Source organism: Danio rerio, chromosome 9 (assembly GCF_052040795.2).
Source record: "Danio rerio strain M-AB ecotype USA chromosome 9, GRCz13ab, whole genome shotgun sequence".
Classification (NCBI taxonomy): Eukaryota; Metazoa; Chordata; class Actinopteri; order Cypriniformes; family Danionidae; genus Danio; species Danio rerio.
This window is the reverse complement of record NC_141029.1, coordinates 43,253,458-43,272,070: the sequence shown is the minus strand read 5'-3', so window position 1 is coordinate 43,272,070 and position 18,613 is coordinate 43,253,458. Positions and strand designations below refer to the sequence as shown.

General features: G+C 38.6%; 1 protein-coding gene across 3 annotated transcripts in view; it reads left to right on the top strand.

Moving 5' to 3' along the window:
* The first annotated feature begins 636 nt into the window (after positions 1–636).
* Positions 637–18,613, top strand: part of nab1b (NGFI-A binding protein 1b (EGR1 binding protein 1)) — a 47,961-nt gene continuing 29,984 nt past the window's right edge. For 2 of the 3 annotated variants that reach the window (XM_087266794.1, XM_087266795.1), the window contains exons 1-4: positions 637–891; positions 9,217–10,022; positions 12,006–12,139; positions 16,243–16,294. In XM_087266794.1, coding sequence (XP_087122920.1) covers positions 9,219–10,022; positions 12,006–12,139; positions 16,243–16,294 — 990 coding nt within the window. In that variant the 5' untranslated portion in view covers positions 637–891; positions 9,217–9,218. Of the gene's footprint in view, positions 892–9,216; positions 10,023–12,005; positions 12,140–16,242; positions 16,295–18,613 lie in introns of those variants that run through there. The other variant, NM_001123273.1, reaches the window with a different exon arrangement.

Sequence of the window (18,613 nt, the reverse complement as noted above, 5' to 3'; positions counted from 1 at the left end):
TATATATATATATATATATTATAACTGTGCAATTTTGTTCTTTTGGAAATGAAACTTAGGTCGTATGTAATGTGGTGCTATTTTTCCTAGTTTTGTATTTTCCTTCAATTAAAACCCGAAGACCCAGCGTTGCAGAAGCAAGCTAATTAGCAGAACGTGTATTTTTAAAAGCAGAAAGCAATTACAGTATGTTGTTCTGCCTGCAGCAGATCTCGTTGTTTGGCCATCAGCGCACATAACTCTATAAATGGCACAGGTAGAAGAACTAATAAGATGTGAAACCGGGCCCACCGGAATGCACGAGGACTCGGTGTGTGACAGGCTGTAGGCAGCAGGTGAATTTGCACCGGAGGAGGAGGGGGCAAGAATAGCACCAGTGTGGGCGTACAGGCGGCCACCGAACCGTTATGCTGTATGCTGGCGTATTTTCAGTAAGGTCAACAAACATGATAAATGTCCATGTATGTGTGTGTGTGTGTGTGTGTGTGTGTGTGAGGCGGTGCATGCGGCTGATATGAGGTTTGGTATTCCATGCAGCGGCCTCCCACGCGCCGCTACCGCCCACGCCAGGATCTGCGTCACGCAGGCGCGTGGGAGTGAGAGAGCAATGTAGCAAGCGCGGAATATCCCAATTCTGGCAGTAGGGGAGAGAGCGGAAACCAACTAGTTTGAGAGTCCCTCCGTAGTTCAAACTACAGAGTGTGTGAGAGTTAATTCAATAACACAGAGCCGAAAGACGCGTCGCTGACCCGCCGAACGCGCGGCACGTAACCGGACGTCAGGTGGAGCGTCGCGTAATTTAGCGGACCGTCACAACTTTATTAAGCTTACAAGCAGACGCCTCATTTTGGAGAGTTTTGGTGGGAAAAGACAAAGAAAGAAAACCCTGAGGTATGTTTATGTTTGTACTTGTTTTCAGTGTTAGCTTGCAAATGCAGTTTTGCGCCGGATTTGTGTACTGTGTGCAACTTTCCTGCGTGTTTTGTGGTCCATGTGCGCGCCGTGCAGACCGGGCAGGTCTCGGTACCGTGTGTGAACGCGCCCCCGTGGGCGTCTGGTAGTCGGCAGCTGTGTGTCTCCAGCATCCGTAGCGTTTCTCCACTTCCAAGCGTAGTTTTCCCAAATGCTTTCCAGTCTGCTGTTATTGTAGAAGCCCTTTAAATGTGTGAATTCCATAGGCAGCCACACTGTTTCCAAGGATTTTCAGGTGCTACTAAGATAAATTCACAGCTTTTAAGATACACAATTAAAAACAACCATTATAATTTGTGTTCACCGTTTTAATATTATTGCAATATGTGTGCTTATATTTATATTTGTATTAAGTTATTTTTTGTATAAGTGATAATATAAGTATGAGTGCATGCAGACATTACAGAAATAAACGTTTATATCAGTTACATTTATACATCAATAAATGTTTGTGTTCATGATTCAATTGAAAAAATGTAAAATTCAATAACAATGCAAAATGTATTCAAATTCATTAACAATAACTATGGAAGTCAATGATTACAGGCGTTCTTCAAAATATCTTCTTTAGTGTTCAATAGAAGAAATGAGCTCATACCGGTTTGGGACCATTTGAGGGAGAGTAAATAGTGTGTAAATATTCATTTTTGGGTGAACTATCCCCTTAGAAGACATCATTTGTTATTGAAAAATAAATATTTACCCACTATTCACTATTATTTACTCTCCCTCAAGTGGTTCCAAACCAGTGTGAGTTCATTTCTTCCATTGAACACTAAAGAAGATATTTTGAAGGATGCTTAATGTTATTGACCTCCATAGTTATTATTATTAAATTTGAATACATTGAAAAAAGCTTTAATAACTTTAATAAAATAGCTAAAAAAAAAACAGCATAAATGTTAAAATTATAGTTGCGCTTTCGCATAATTTATTGGATTTTGTCAATAAACCTATTATCTGTAGCTATTATCTGTAGACCAAACTTGTTTTGATAAATGGGATTCGATTAAATGGAATAGATTTCAGATGTGGTCTGGAAAGTGAAATTTTTGTCTAATTTTTTTCAATTGAAGGGTTTAGTCTTATCGGGAAAATAAAATATTTTCATGATATTCTGAAAAGTGTGATTTTTATTTTTTGCATGAAATTCACCTTGATAGGATTGGCAAAAACATTACAAACACTTTCTGTTTGTTTACTTTATTTTGCAAACTTCTCTGTTTAAAAGGACTTATCAGACAATATCATTAATGATTATTATAAAGGACAATATCATTAATGCTTGTTTGCTTTTTTCATAATGTTAAATGTTTAATTTTCCCGTTTAATTCTAATTGAATGGCATATTAAGTGGCTAATCTATAAGCAAAAGTAAAAAAATATATTAGATTATTTTTAGTTTTAATTTAACAATTCATTTAACTTCACTCCATAGGCTGCCATAGTCTTGCTTCAATTATACAAAGCAGTAAGGGCCTATAATAAAAGTATCACTGACACTTTTGCCCATAACAATAATGTAATGCCATTTCTGTCACGATGATTCCCATAAATATTAGTAATAGTTGGTGATGAGTCTCATTTGGTTTATTATTTGAGTAAAGATTCAAATGAGCTAATAGGAATTTTTGTTTTGAATTGTTTTCAGTCTTGTGAGTTCATGACTCATTGTTTACCACCACATTGTACACACTGGGCCCCCGATGTATACCAGCTCAGATCTTACTAATGCTTTATTAGCTACACAGTGGTGAACTTTTGTCATGCCTGTTTTCCTTTTCTACTTTCCTCACCTACATTTCCCCCGTTATCATCAAAAGACCCTTGAATGAATCATATTATGGTTAAAGGCTCTGCCATTTAAATGAATGTGTGTTTGCATCCCTCTTTTGAAAGGCTTTGAATGGTAACGAGCGTCATTTAAGCTAAGCTTGAGTCTACAGTCCTCTTAATGATAGGAAGCTATTGACGAATTTGTGAGAAGCTACAATATTTTACATCATATTATATTTAGGCAGCACATATTATTAAAGGAATGTTCAACCTATTTGTATTCCTATAAACATGATATTCTACGTTCCATTAAATATGAACTGAGAAGTGAACCCTTTTTCTTAAAGAGCCCATATTATGGGTTTTTGAAAATTCCACTCCATGTAGTGTGTAACACAGCTCTAAGTGAAGTGAAGTATCCAGCTAAGGCTTAAATCTGTAAGAATACAGTGTTTAAAACTGTTGATTCATCTATAAAAGAGTCGACTCATAGTGCTTCGAACGAGTCGCCTTGATACCGACTCATTAGGTGTTTCGCCATGACGTACGAACGAAACCAAGTTATTCACGTGCACGCGCAAACCCGGGAGATTTCAAACCTGAGGCCCCACCCTCTGACGCAGGAACCCAGACACACACACACACACCCACAAACACACGCACACCCACAAACACACGCACACAAACATGCCGGTTGATTGAAGTCACACTGCAGATGGATATATTGAGTCTCTACCCAAAGATGAAACCTCAGCATTATAACCAAGCAGTTGGAAACTTCTGGAAGCTACATGCTACAAAGAATACTTCATCTGAGTTTGTTAAAGGAAGGATCAGTAAAGAGTAACTGATGGACGTCAGGATGGGTTTCTTCCATTTCTCAAGTGTAAGTACGTGCGGTTAAAGTTGTTGCCTCGTTTACTCTAGCTTGCAAATGTATTTAGTTGTGATTTGTTACTTGTAACCGCGTGTACTGTATCAGGTTAACTGGATATATGATCTTATCGCGTGCAAAGTCACGTTAAAAACGCGACGCGTGCTGCTTTGTTATTGGAGCTCCGTGCTAGAGTTCTGCTCCCGCGATTTATTCGGAAATTTATTCCCGCGCCGCAGAAATCTGGCGCGGGGACAGCCGCGGGAATAAATTTCCGAATAAATCGCGGGAGCGGTCGGTAACGGGTTTAATTTGGGACGGGAGCGGGCTGTCTAGCAATATCACGGATATTGCTATGCGAATTAGAAAGAGAGAGTCTGCTTGGTATGAGAGAGCGTATGAGAGAGAGCGAGAGGGAGCGAACGAACGAACGAACGAGCTCTGTGTGCTTTGTGCTGTGTGTATGTGTCTATACAGACAGCTTGGCTGTCTGGACTGTATACTGGGTGATTTTTGGTTGTGTTCTCCGCTCTAGCGGGACCGGGCGCGGCGGGCAGAAAACGGAGCGGGTTCTCAGGCTAAAACCTGGCGGGTGCGGGCGGAAGCGGGAGCGTTGTCATCCGGAGGTGTGTGTGTGTTTTTGTGTGTGTGTGGTATGGCGAGTACACGACTGTCTCCTTCGTTCGGTTATCCGTGGCACTATCCACTCGCCATAGTGTGGCAGCTAAAATTCACGCCTACACTATCGAGCGTGTATGAACTGTGATTACTTTTTAAATTGCTGATTAGCTATTGGCCATTTCCCTCTCTGACTGAAGGCAGTCGACCAATCGCGACAGACTGTCATCGGTCCAATCAGCGCAGATTAGCTCCGCGCTAAGGAGGGGTTTGGGAACAAATGAATCACTGGACGATTCATACAGGAGTCGCTGGGATAATTAGGTAAAAATAAATGCAGATTATAAGACCATGAAAGTGTTTTTTGACCTTGCATGCATATTAGACTGTTGTTGGAGACCCTTACAACCAAGATATGACCCTATTTCATGTATAATATGGGCTCTTTAAAGCACTGTAAAATTAGGCATGGGCCGATATAAGATTGTGACAATATGATAACTCTAGATAAAAATATCACGGTTTCACAGTATCACAGTATTGTGATTACTCCTCCAATATAAGTTTATTTTAAATGTATGGGTAAAAAAAAAAATTTTTTCCCTCATACACCGTATATTTTATTTTAAGACACGTTTAAAATGTTTTGGACCAGTAGCTTATGATGAAGTGGTTCATTTTCTGCTGGAGATACTGTTACCTCAAAAGACTAAATAAAATAAAAAAAAAACAGTAAAAAACTAAACAAAACTTGCATATACCTTAGGAACGGTATACCTGAAAACTTTGGTTTTAAAACCTTGACTTTTCAAATCCGCGGTAAACCTTAAAACCGGTCATCATCTCATGCCTATGATATATAGGAATATGCTATTACAGGTTATTTGATGTCTTATAAATAGCTTTATGTGAGGAACAAACCAAAATTTCTCTATTTTCATTGTCATCTGGTGTTTGATAGCTCTTTTTAAAAATTGTTATGTTGTATGTAGGAAAGCAGCATGAACATTCTTGGAAACATCTGTTTTTGTGTTGTATGAATGAAAAGAAGACAGAATTTTGAATGAGTTTTAATAAATGATGATTTTCTCTGATTTTTCTAGGCATATCATCCCTTTTAAGGGGATAGTTCACCCAAAAATGTATATTTACTCACTATTTAATACTATTTACTCTTCCTTAAGTGATTCCAAACCTTTATGAGCTTCATTCCTCTGTTAAACACTAAAGAAGATATTGTGAAGAATGCCTGTTATTATGACTCCAATTATTGGAAAATCAAATACCATGCATGTCAATGGTTACAGGTTTCCGACTTTTTTCAAAATATTATTTTCGTTTAACAGAAGAAAATCAACAGATTTGGAACAAGTGAAGTAAATGATTGCAAAGTTCAGTTTTGGGTGAACTACCCCTTTAAGAGAGACCCAGTTTCTTTTGTACACACAAAGGCTTCCTGTGCTTGTCTAGTCCTTCACTTAAGAAGTGAATCAGTTGTGTTATTTGCCTTATGTTCCTTTCACAAAAACAGTCTGTATGGCTTTCATATGGAGAGCAGCTGTTCCACAAACATTTAATCTGATACACAGGACTGCCTTTCAAGAGAAGCTCCTTTCCGATAGCTTCATCGTACTATTCAGGACAGGTCTCAATGTGAATCCATTATTCATTTAGATTGATAAGAGGCCGCTGTTGGGCAACATGAGTATGAGCTGTGAGTGCTCTCAGCAGGCTGCGTGAAGCCCTGGCCTTAGATCTCCAGCATTAGGAACCCAGTATGCTGCGGGGAGAGAGAGCTTTGGATAAATTGCTGCCTAAGTGCTATCCATGCTGATGGTGAATTGGTTTCAACAAGGCACCCTTCACTTGGGTCTAGGCCTCAGTCATCCATTAGAGTGGCGTATCACTCTACTGTTCAGTGGGGTGTCCTCATTAAACTTCATAGTATACACTCACTCATCAGTACTCGCTATCAGCCTTGCTGTGTTGCTGTTCTTACTCAGTCATGATGATTTAGCAGCATCTGTCATCTTTTACAGCCCTTGAAAGAATGATAATTGGGACAGGGATTGACATCATCATTGTTACCATTACCAAGTGGTTTTATTGTATTTTTACATCATTACATTGTATTAAATGCTCAACATAAAGTTCACGAGTGTCACACACAGTGCAAGTGCAACTTTTAGGCATCTACATTTATTATTATAGGTATGGCTATGTCTGTCTGAAGATTTTATTTCTCTATACTGCCCACATTGCTTCATGGCAGGTTGAGAAAATGCAAATGCTGATGTGTATGTCTGTGCAAGTTTATTTAGAAAGTAACCTAATTCTTGTTCATAAATTATTTTAAACTGAAAAGGCTTGTGAGCCTGTTTGGAGATTCAGAGACTCCCACACTGGAGGAACCCTCTGAAGAACCTCTAGGCATCATTTTTTAATGCGCCTCAGTGTTCTCAAGGAACTTAAATTATACACTGACGTGTTTCAAATCCTTTCCCGTATGCTCTAGTTTCTTAAGGGACCATTTAGGAACCATTAATATAATGTGTATTTATATTGCGCATTTTGTTGTGTATGGACATACTGTATACCCAAAGCGCTTCACAATCACGAGGGGAAGTCTCTCCACACCACCACAAGTGTGCAGCATCCACTTGGATGATGCGACCGCAGCCACAGGATAAAGGTGCCAGTGCGCTAATGTAATCCCACCGGTTCTACACAACCCAACCTGCTCCGAGCTGGTATCGAACTGGCGACCTTCCGCATGAGAGTCGGTTGAACTAACAAGGAGGCTAAAGACCATGGCCTCTAGCTTCTGTCGCTAGAGCGCCTATAGAGGTCAGAGAGGTGAGGTTTACCTGCATAGCACTTACTAGCTGGCCTCCGTTACACTCACCCCTCTAAACCTCATTCCCATTTGGCTCACGGCACCAATGTAACCCCGCCGGTCCTACACCACCCAAGTCGCCCAGAGCTGGGATCGAACCGGCGACCCTCTGCATGGAAGTCAGGTGCACTCACAAAGAGGCTAAAGACCATGACCTCTAGCTTCTGTTGCCAGAGCACCTATAGAGATCAGAGGAGTGAGGTTTAACTGCACAGCACTTACTAGCTGGCCTCCGTTACACTAACTACACACCGGCTATTCAATTTTAAAGACCTGCCAGAAGAGGTGAGCAGAGCTTATCATAGATAAAACACCAGGTAAACAATAAAGGATTGTTTTCTCTTTCTTAGTAGCATTGCATTGTATAGTAGCATTCTAGTTACGACTTGTTTGTAGTGTGATCAACGTTTAGGCTAGTTGTAGATGTGTTTGGAAGCATCTTGTAGCATTTTAATGTTATTTTGGCAAATTGAACGAAATGACTCTTAAAAAATGAATCTTAAAAAATGATTATTTTATTTTAAAGAACGAGACTCACCGGTCCGATTCAGTAAAATTATCCAGCAGGGGTTATTCAGATTACCAACCTTGCTACTAGGAACTTTGAAGATGGGAACTTAGCAGTTCAGCAGTTTTTTTAAGGCTCTCATAATGGGATGGTTTACCCAAAATGTAATATTCGTCATCATTTAACTGTCCTTCTCTTGTTCCAAACCAGTTTCTGTTTTTCACAAAGAAAGATATACTGACGAATGTTGGAAAAAAAGCTGTAATTAACATCCATAGTATTTTTTGTTCCTACTATAGATGTGAATGGATGTTTTTTTCCAACTTTTTCAAAATATCTTGTTTTGGTTCAACAGAAGAAAAAGAAATTCCTAAAATGTGAGGAAATGTTCATGTTTGGGGTGAAGTATTCCTATTGACCTTATTATTCAATGCGGAGATGTGCTCGTTTTTGCTATTGTTTTAGAACTTCCGATTCAGTCGCCTATGGGAGAAAAGTCTAGGAGTACTAAACATCAGAAAACGGTCAAATTACTTGCAAACAAGTGTGTTCATGACTATTCATAAAAAGTAGAATAATATCAAATAAAAATATCAGTTTGCAAAATCAAGCAGCAGAGCGAGCTGTTTTCAACATCTAAAAATGAATGGAAGTGAATGAGACCAGAAGTCTCGAGCCAAAAAGTTTCAACTAGCTGCGGCCACTTGTACGTGAAGAATAAGGTCAAAAAGAGTTCTGCTAGTGTGGTGATCTCAGGAAACATTAAATTATACGTTTATATGTGCGTTTATGATATAAATAAAAGCACAATTTAATAGTAATAAATGCATAACCAAATTCTGATAATTTGATTCACTATTCCATAAAACATTTTGGGATACAAACTATAATTCTAAATGTCCGGATATCTCAGAGTTTTCCAGCTGCCATGATTTGCATATTTTTCTAAAACGTATCTCTTGCAACAAAATGAGATCGGTTACCTCATTAGTATGCATTACAGACTCTGACAAAGTTTGCAGAGACCATTATGTGTGTGTATGTGCGTGTGTGTGTGTGTGTGTGTGTGTGTGTGTGTGTGTGTGTGTGTGTGTGTGTGTGTGTGTGTGTGTGTGGATGTTTGTCATACATTCATAATCCCTGGATCCTTTTAAGGAAGAAGTGGGTGAATTAAAGTGAAATGCAGAAAGCTATCTTCTAAGCGTGCACACCTACTGTCCCACTCCCACACGACTCCATTACCCCACCTCCCTCCCCTGCAGCCAGTCGCGCTTTTATCAGAGCTGCTGTGGATCCAGATCCTGACAGTGGCAGCTGTAGAAGCTAGATCCCGGCAGAAACAAATGAGGCCTGTGCTGAGAGAGCCCACCTACGCGTGTTGCAGAGGTGGAGTGTGGTATGTGACTCTCCCAGCAGCCCAGGAGCCTGACAGGCGCTCTCTTATAGTCGCCACTCTTGGATCCAGCCACACATTTCTCTTCCTCCCCCTGCTGTGGCAAACCAGTGTCCTCTCCTTCTAGCGCTTCTGCTTTGTTTCCTCTAATTGCTTACTTTGTTTCTTCTTTTGTTCAGGTATGGCAGCGACTTTACCCAGAACCCTTGGGGAGTTGCAGCTCTACCGGATTCTTCAGAGGGCCAACCTGCTGTGCTACTATGATGCCTTCATCCAGCAGGGTGGTGATGATGTTCAGCAGCTCTGCGAAGCTGGCGAGGACGAGTTTCTTGAGATCATGGCACTCGTGGGCATGGCCAGCAAGCCGCTGCATGTTAGACGCCTACAGAAAGCTCTTCGTGATTGGGTCACGAACCCTGCCCTGTTCAATCAGCCCCTTACATCCCTGCCTGTCTGCAGTATTCCCGTCTACAAGTTGCCCGAAGGGTCACCCACTCTGTTGCCTGGCAATGGTGCCCGTGGAGACACCCAAGTCAAAGTGCCCAAGTGTTTGGCAGCATCTTGCGTGGATCCTGGAAAAGGAGAACCAGGCAACGGTAATTCTTCGGCCACCGTTTCGCCTCTTCAGAGTGGCAGTGAGCCACGTTTTTGGGCCAATCACGGCACAGAAAGCGAGCACAGCTTGTCTCCTGCAGAACTGGGCTCCCCGTCTTCCCCACGGGATGGCCTAGAGGCACTCGATGCGGCTGCAGTTCAGTCCGTGGCCGAGTGCGTAGAAAGAATCACTCAGACTTTGCCCAAGAGTGACCCCACAGAGGTCAAAGATCAGTTGAAGGGAAATAAGAAGCTTGCCAAGATGATCAGCCACATCTTTGATATGAGCGAAGAGGATCCGCACAGGGAAGAAGAAATCCGCAAGTACAGTGCTATTTATGGCAGATTCGACTCAAAAAGAAAGGATGGGAAGCATTTGACCCTGCATGAGGTGTGTTTTATGGGGCACTTTCCTTGTTTTTGGGAGGAGTTAAATACATTATTAATATCAAAGCATGGCTTTTAACCTTATTCTTCATGAAGGAGCTGACGCAGGCATTGAAACCTTATTGGCTTAAGACTTAGTGTCATTCACTTCCTTTGATTTTTAGACATTAAAAAGAGCCCACTATGCTGCACTAAGTTGCAAACTGATGTGTTGTATAATAATACATTAGTACAGTATAGTCATCAACAGTTTTTTGTAGAGGCAACTGAATTGGAAGTTCTAATTAGATCTGTCAAATAATCAATATATTGACTTATAGCACAAACACATTGACAAGACTTCAATACGTTTTGGTGATGCAATATGTATCGCCTATACATAAAAGCCAATTCTCGTAACATTTTAGCTGATTGCACAACATCTCTATTTCTATTGGAGGTGTCAGTATGGCTAAAGAAACACTGTGGCATTTACTATAAATTACTATAGTATATTTTTATGTGGGTGTCTGATAACTGAAAATAGATCTGGTAGCAGATATCGCAGTCTCTGTTACTATTTTACCTTGCAATTTTTTGTTAACCTTTATTTAGGATATGCATTTACACATTCTGATTCCAGTGCCTAATTATTAGAATTGTCAAATTCAGGATTTATACGGTCATGGAAAACCTGGAAAAGTCATGGAATTTTGACATGGCATTTTACAGGCCTGGAAAACTTTTGGATAATCAGAAAAACCCACAAGGTTTTGGAAAAGTAATGGAAAACCGATATCTGTATACTTTAATATAGGTTAGTTGGCTTCTTTTCTGTCCTTCTAATCACATACTCTCACATTGTTAGTGCTGTGTAAGCATTATCTAAATACATTTTACATAGAAATAAATATCAATTTAAACTGAATAGGTTGTTGCATGTTTTACAGGATGCTGTACTAAATTTGAACATGCATTGTTTTTCTTTAATCACACATATGTAGACATTGCGTGAAACAGGTCATGAAAATGTACTTGAAAGTCTTAGAAAAATCATGGAAAAGTCATGAAATTTTAGTACTAAACGTGTATGAACCCTGTAAACTGTAACAGTTAAAACATTATAATTAAATAAAATATTCTTAAGAATAAAATATGATGTGTTCTTTATAAGAGTGTACTTGCATTGTGATGATATTATATTTTCATTCTGGTGCAGTGTTAATTTCTTCAATGAAAATTGTTCATCATTATTTTTATGAAGAACAAGTTTCTTCTGATGAAAACCAAATAAAAATTAAGTGATGATGACTACACCTGTGATAAAAAAAAAATATGCTGACATTTTTGTAGCCTAATAATAATGAGAGTAAAATGTGATTGGGGATGTTTTTTAGAAAATATCTAATGAGAATAATTATAGTGTGTGATGCATAGACACACACACATTTGAAAGTAACTTGAAAGATTACATCATCATAACAGTAGAGAAGATTTAGTCAACTTATGAAATTTAGTCGACTTAAACTAAAATGATTCAGAAGATTCAAATATGGCTAAAACTAAATTGGAATTTTAGTCAAAAGACAAAAGATTTGCTGTCAAAATTTACACTGTTCTGGCGTTATATTATGAGTGGCATAAAATGGTTTTAAAATGACAATAATATCGTTTATCGGATTATATTTTGGTGCAATATATCATACAACCAAAAAAAATCCATATCTTGACAGGCCTCATTCTATAACAATTACAGAATCCAGCTTACTTCCACATTGCAGAATAAGGTTGATACTTTCAGTAAGAATGTGTTCTGGTTAAAATAAATCCAGCACAGCTGGACTACAGTGTTTGGTGTGCTGGTTTGCTTCTTTGTTTAATACGCTGTACAAACATGATGGTCCGTATCATGCAGGGGTGTTCCTTAATTGTGGGATTGTTTAATCCTTTGCAAATAAAAGTGTTAATTATCAAATTAATAATACAAATCTCTATTGTTTTTATGTAGTTGACAGTAAATGAAGCTGCGGCACAGCTTTGTATGAAGGAGGTGGCACTACTGACCCGCAGAGATGAGCTTTTTGGACTGGCACGCCAGGTCTCCAGAGAGGTCACCTACAAATACACCTACAGGACCAGCAAGTAAGTTTTAAGATCACTTCCCAAACATCATCAACTATATTTGGAGCCTTTGGTTAAAAGTGAAATGTGCAATTATGTGCAACTTATTATCCATAGGCCAATTTTAAAAAGCCATTTTCATGTCAGCTTCCCTGAAAATGTTTACACTGTGACACTTTAAAAACAAATGCATTGAAGTAATTTGAGTAGCCAGCTGCTATTTAAGCTTAGAATATCTTTGTTAAACATGAAATCATATTTAAATCTGAAATCTTTCCCAACTAAATCAGCACTAAACACTAAAAACCCTGCAGATTTTGCCTGGTTAGCATGAAAAATGCTCAGTGTAGAGGAGTTGTTTGTTTGCCTTAATGGATTTAAATTCTCTGCATGCATCACTTTTTACACCCCATAAGTGACTGGAGTAATCATTCATGATGTTTAGCCTTTAAGCCAAGAAAGAGATAGCTAATGCCAATGCATTGTGAGCAGCTCAGAATCTGCGCTCTGGTAGTCTGCTTAAAACCCAGCCAAGATATCAAAGTCGGCTTTATGCGTGGCTTTTGTGTCGAAGTGTGAAGTGCTGCACTGAGGTCTATGGAGAGATGAGAACACTCCCACTCTTTTGCATCTAAAGGCACAGAGTCCTTATCAGACACTCAAAACCTGCCATCCAAAGAGAGCGTGCAGGTGTTTCCTGGATTGCCAGGCTTGCGTGTCAGAGGATGGAAAATTCCTTTTGGCGTTACATAATGACAGTCACTCATTCACAACTCGAAAGATTGCATCACTGTCATGGCCTGGGTTTTGTGAAAGTTATCTAGGCCAAGTTTTCTTACAATGCCGTTTGCGTCATAATGAAATTTGCCAAGGGCGCTTCCAAATTGTTGCAGGTGAAATGCTGTACTACTTTTTATGAAACCAGATATTAGGAATGACTGGGGCTGATGAGGCTGGGGCTATGTAACTACTTAGATCGGATTGGTTAAGAAGATAAACTAAACAGTTTTTTTGATATTTTTAACTCATTGTAAAAAAAAATGAGGAGGACGTTAAAGATCTTAATGAAGATGTTTATTCAGCATAACCGAGTCAGAATGAACCCTGAACCTTCTTAAACTTGTACAGTTTTAATTTACTGCATTTAAAGGTAATGGAGCTGCTTCTTGGCTGTTGACAGAGCTGTTCTCTATATGCTAATGCAGTTTCCACCCCATTGATGAGATGGTTCTCAGTGCCGCACACCCATCCCCATCCTACAGTTGCTAACATTTGCTCAAGATTAAGTCAGAGACAACAAACTGTTGACTTATCTTTTCTATCATAATGGGGTATATGCACACGGTTAAATTTTTTTATAGTCAGCCAGCCCCACGGCTTCTGGTTAATTGTCATCCCATACAAAATAGATGCGTTTAAGATCTGATTTCTTTAAAGGGGTGGTGCAGAGTGTATTTTTAAGGCTTGGTTGTGTTTATTGGGTGCAAAGCAATGAGTGCTCATGCTTCATTTGTAGAAATCACATTATTTTTTTCATATATCCTACTTTGATTATATACAACTACTCAGCTAACAAGAAAACGACTGTCATATTTCCTAGTTCCTCTGAAGACCCACCCTCAAGAGGCTCTGATTGGTTAGCTAACATAATGTGCTGTGATTCATAGATCAACTCCACATCACCAGGAACGTCTATGTTATAACATTACAGCGCCTCTGGCCATGCCCCTTTGCTGCGCGAGGTGTATTTGCATAACCTGAATGTTATGGCATCATTAACTCGGATGTATTTTTTTGTCATCCCCAAACTTCGTCTGCTATAGGCTTCACTAAGTTAACTCTGTAAAAGCCAACGTCTGCATTGAACTTAGAGTTTATGTTCACACAGCTACATTTCACATCAACTAAAGTTTACAATACGATATCGTAGTGGACCACCCCTTTAAATCCCTTCACTGCATGGCTGAGATACGATATAAAATGGGACCAAACATGAGGCACTGCATTAAATTATATTTTTCCATGCCATGTCTTTAAAATATGGAAATTAATTTTACCCCAGTATTTTCAATGCAATTTCTGCGCTAGCCTGCTCCTAATGGCGGCGCCTGCATTTAAACGGGTTTTCGTCTCTTTTTATGCTTTAACAACTAAATGGATGGTTAAGTCTATTTAACTCAATATATTTGAATAACATTACAACATTGATGCTGTAAAAGGAACCTTGTGAAATAAAAAAATAGCTGTGCATAAAGCCCATTCAGCTTTTTTTGAAATGAGCATCAACACACCAGAGTGGAAGCTGGGTCGAGGCAGACTAATTTCTTGCAGTATATTTTTTAAAACTTTACAAGTTGATCCCAGAAATGTGATCCCAGAAAATCTGTATAATGTTAATATGTAAAAAGTCTAGATGGGTGTTTCCTGGTTTGTTAAGGTGTGAAGTATTTCTGAAATGTTTAAGGTATGCTCTGCCATAAAATATAAGAGTGAAATTAATAAAAAATCCTATAGTTTTATGGGAATATTAGGTTCTCCCAGAGGCAGATAGACACAATCTAATAAAATCTATACTGTTCAAGTAGTTTCCTAAGATTTAAAAGAATAATAATCTCTTATACTATTATTCAATACAGTTCATTAAATCATTTTACAATATCATTGTCTTGCTGCGTTTTTTAATTTTTAAATCATGTTTTTTTTTTTATTTTATCATATTTCTTTACAATCCTTCAGAAATAATTCTGATATGCCAAATAGTTTTTTTTTTTTAATGAACAGTGGTCTCTGGTTAATCAAAAATATCTAAATTGTAAATATAACATTCTAAAAATAACCCGCAATAGGTGAAACCATAAATTATAGATGTTTTATGGCTGTTAATCTCAATGTTATGAACCGATTGAATCATTTATTCGGTAATAGCGTCATACAGGCATGTTACTTCTACCTTCCCTTAGCATGTCCAGCATGTTATGTGCAATGTTTAGCATCTTCCTCTGCTTTTTGGGTGCTACAGCAGGAGCCGTATTACATTATGGGGTTTGTTTAATTCTTCTTTATGTATATGTGAAACAAGGGAAAATGGCGACATTTCGGTTGAGAGTTTCCAGGAAATATGAGCCAAAAATTGCTATCATTGGGTCAGGGAGTAAAACACTGTCATACACCTTATAAAAGAACTGAAATATTTTAAACCAAAAACTCTGAATATGAACACAGGACCAACAAAAAATGGGCTAAAGTACCCTAGGCAGCTTTACACTTGTAGCATGTGGGGGAAACAGAGGTAAAGAATTTACTAAGCTTTCTTTTAAAATAGTGAAGTCTGTGTAATACTTAGAACTAAATAAGGTTGTGTCTAGACTTTATAGAACATGAATAAACAGATAAAGGCATTGATCCCAATCATTCTCAGAGATTAAAATGCCTAGGTCGTCTTCCCAAGCGGCTTTCAAATGAAGAGAAGAAAAATCTGTTCTGCTTTTAAAAGCATTAACATATAAAGAGGTTAGACTCCCAGCATTTGGGGAGTTGAAAAATACATAAAATAATTTGCCTTCTAAAGGTAAAACATCAAAATCAGGAATATTTAGACAAACTGACTAAACTTTTTAAGTATAGTGATGAGATGAGGGGCAGCACGATGGAGCAGTGGGTAGCATAATCACATCGCAGCAAGAAGGTCGTTGGTTCGAGCCCCGACTGGGTCAGCTGGCATTTCTGTGTGAATTTTGCATGTTGAAAAACCGGCTGGGTCTCCTCCGGGTATCCCTACAAATCCAAAAAAATGTGGTATAGGTGAATTGGGAATGCTAAAATTGACAGTAATGTATGAATGTGTGTATGGATGTTTCCCTGTACTGGGTTGCAGGTGGAAGGGCATCCGCTTTGAAAAACATATGCTGGATAAGATGGCGGTTCATTCTGCTGTGGCAACCCCAGATTAATAAAGGGACTTAGCCGAAAAGAAAATGAATGAATGAACCATGGCTTTTTATTTCATTTCAATATTGTTTATATTATAGCATTAGGTCACCTTTTCGTGAAAAGAATATTTCAATAGTAGTGGTTTCACCCATCTTGTTTGTTCATGGCTGAAAATTTCATTTTCACTCCTCCAGATCTCGATGCGGTGACAGAGATGAGCCCTCGCCCAAGAGAATTAAAACTGAGGTGAGTAAAACTGCTTCATGATTTCTCCAACCTGAACTCCAAATAATCTGTCTTCAGGCTTCCGACGCAATTTCTCGAGTCGTCCTGTTATTAATGTGCGCTGCGGCGCTAACACCAATATGCGAGGAAACTGTCGTAGGAGGCAGGATTGACACTGGGTGGGTCCAGTGGCTTTTTGTTTGCATAGCTGCCTGTCAGCAGACTGAACTGTGTAGGAGGGCTTTGCAGGAGCATGCGGGGTAACTCCATCAGGATTGCATGTCACGGTGTAGAGGAAAAAAGGTTAAAGTTCAGCCTAGAGAAATTACAAAGGACTAATGTTCACAAGCCCACTCCCTCAATCACACCTTAAATCCATATTTAGCCAGCCCACGGTCATTATTTTTCCATAGCCTACATATCCGTGATCGGTCTGCCCTATACTTGCATAGTGATCTTATTGATGTGCTGAAGAGGCCTTTGTGCTCTATGGCAGATGTCCATTCATGGCTCTCTGGTGACACATTTGATCGTTGTCCAGTCGTTAGATCTTCTGGAAACTTCTAACATCCCACATCAGTGCTTCTGGGCTGGGGTGGTGTCTCGAGAAGAGCAGGTGTTTGCCCGCTTCACCTTTGCCCTGGTTTCACTATGTATACGGGCAAAGACATGTGACCACTTCGGAAAATCAGTGGTTTCTGCCCACTCCACCACTAAGGAGAAATGAGCCCTTTATCATTATCAGACAGTGGCAAATTACCCATTGGCTTCCTTCCCCCCTAATTTGCATTGTTACTCACTTAATATTCAAATTTGATCTCATTTTTACATCATGTTACCACAGTTGCACTCTCATGTGAATCAACAGCAGCTTGGGGAAGATGCTGCGATTTGTTTATTTCACTTGTTTGGTGTTTTTTGCTACTTATATTATTTTATTTATAATATTATTGATAAATAATTAATAAAACTTACATTATATATAAATTAATAGATAAATTATGGCAGTTCATTCCGCTGTGGTGACCCCTGATAAATTTTATGGCGAGGCAGTGGCGCAGTAGGTAGTGCTGTCGGCTCACAGCAAGAAAGGTCGCTTGGTCGCTGGTTCGATCCTCGGCTCAGTTGGCGTTTCTGTGTGGAGTTTGCATGATCTCCCTGCATTCATGTGGGTTTCCCTTCGGGTGCTCCGGTTTCCCCCACAGTCCAAAGACATGTGGTACAGGTGAATTGGGTTGGCTAAATTGTCCGCAGTGTATAACTGGGTGTGTGAATGTGTGTGTGGATGTTTCCCAGAGATGGGTTGTGGCTGGAAGGGCAGCCGCTGTTTAAAAATGTGCTGGATAAGTTGGGGGTTCATTCCGCTGTGGCGACCCCGGAATAATAAATGGACTAAGCCGACAAGAAAATGAATAAATGAATGAAATTAATTTATTAATTATATATAATTAATACTTTTTATATTATTTAATTATTTTTTAGATATTGGAAAAATATTGATACAATGTAAGATAATTATTCAAAATTAAGTAATAATAATTGTGGTTGTTATTATTATTGTTGTTGTTATTATTATTATTATTTGCTGTGTTATAACAAATATTTCACGATTGTTTGCGGAGTAAAACGTTTACCAGAACAATGTTTATAATAATAAATAAGGTAATGGAAATCTAATTTTTAACATTATGATTGTTATTATAATCACTTCTTCTGATAAATGTAATGCTTCTTTGCATAATAAAATTATTAATTTCTTCAAAATAAAAACTCGTTCAGACCCAAAACTTTAGAATGGCAGTGTAGTTACTTTAGAATAACAAGAGCGGTGCATTTATTATGACAGCCAAATTTACTGGTGCATGAACATATTTAAATTTGCACAAATCCTATTGAGAATGCACTGTAAACATATTTATTAACACAGACTTTTGTAAATAAACCTTTATGTGAAAGAAAAAAACATACAATAATAGAGAGTCTTACTCATCCAGTATTTGGTAAAAGATGACTAACCCTAACCCCGGCCCTAACCCTATGACATTATAAAAAGCAGTAGCAGGCTACCAAACAGCACTTGTATTCAGCAGATCCATGTGATTTGAGCAGGTTACAGCTACATTTAAGTTTGAGATTTGTTCCATTTTAAATGCGAATGTATTTATTTATTTATTTATTTATTCAGTTTTATGCCCATTTGTGCTAACTGTATTATACTTTATTAAATTATTAAATGAAATATCAAAACTTAGTCATGCAAAATCCCCAGCTACTGACAACTTTAAAGGGGTTTTTTTTCTCAGTATTACAGATGTTAAATAGTTGTATATCAGCTAAATA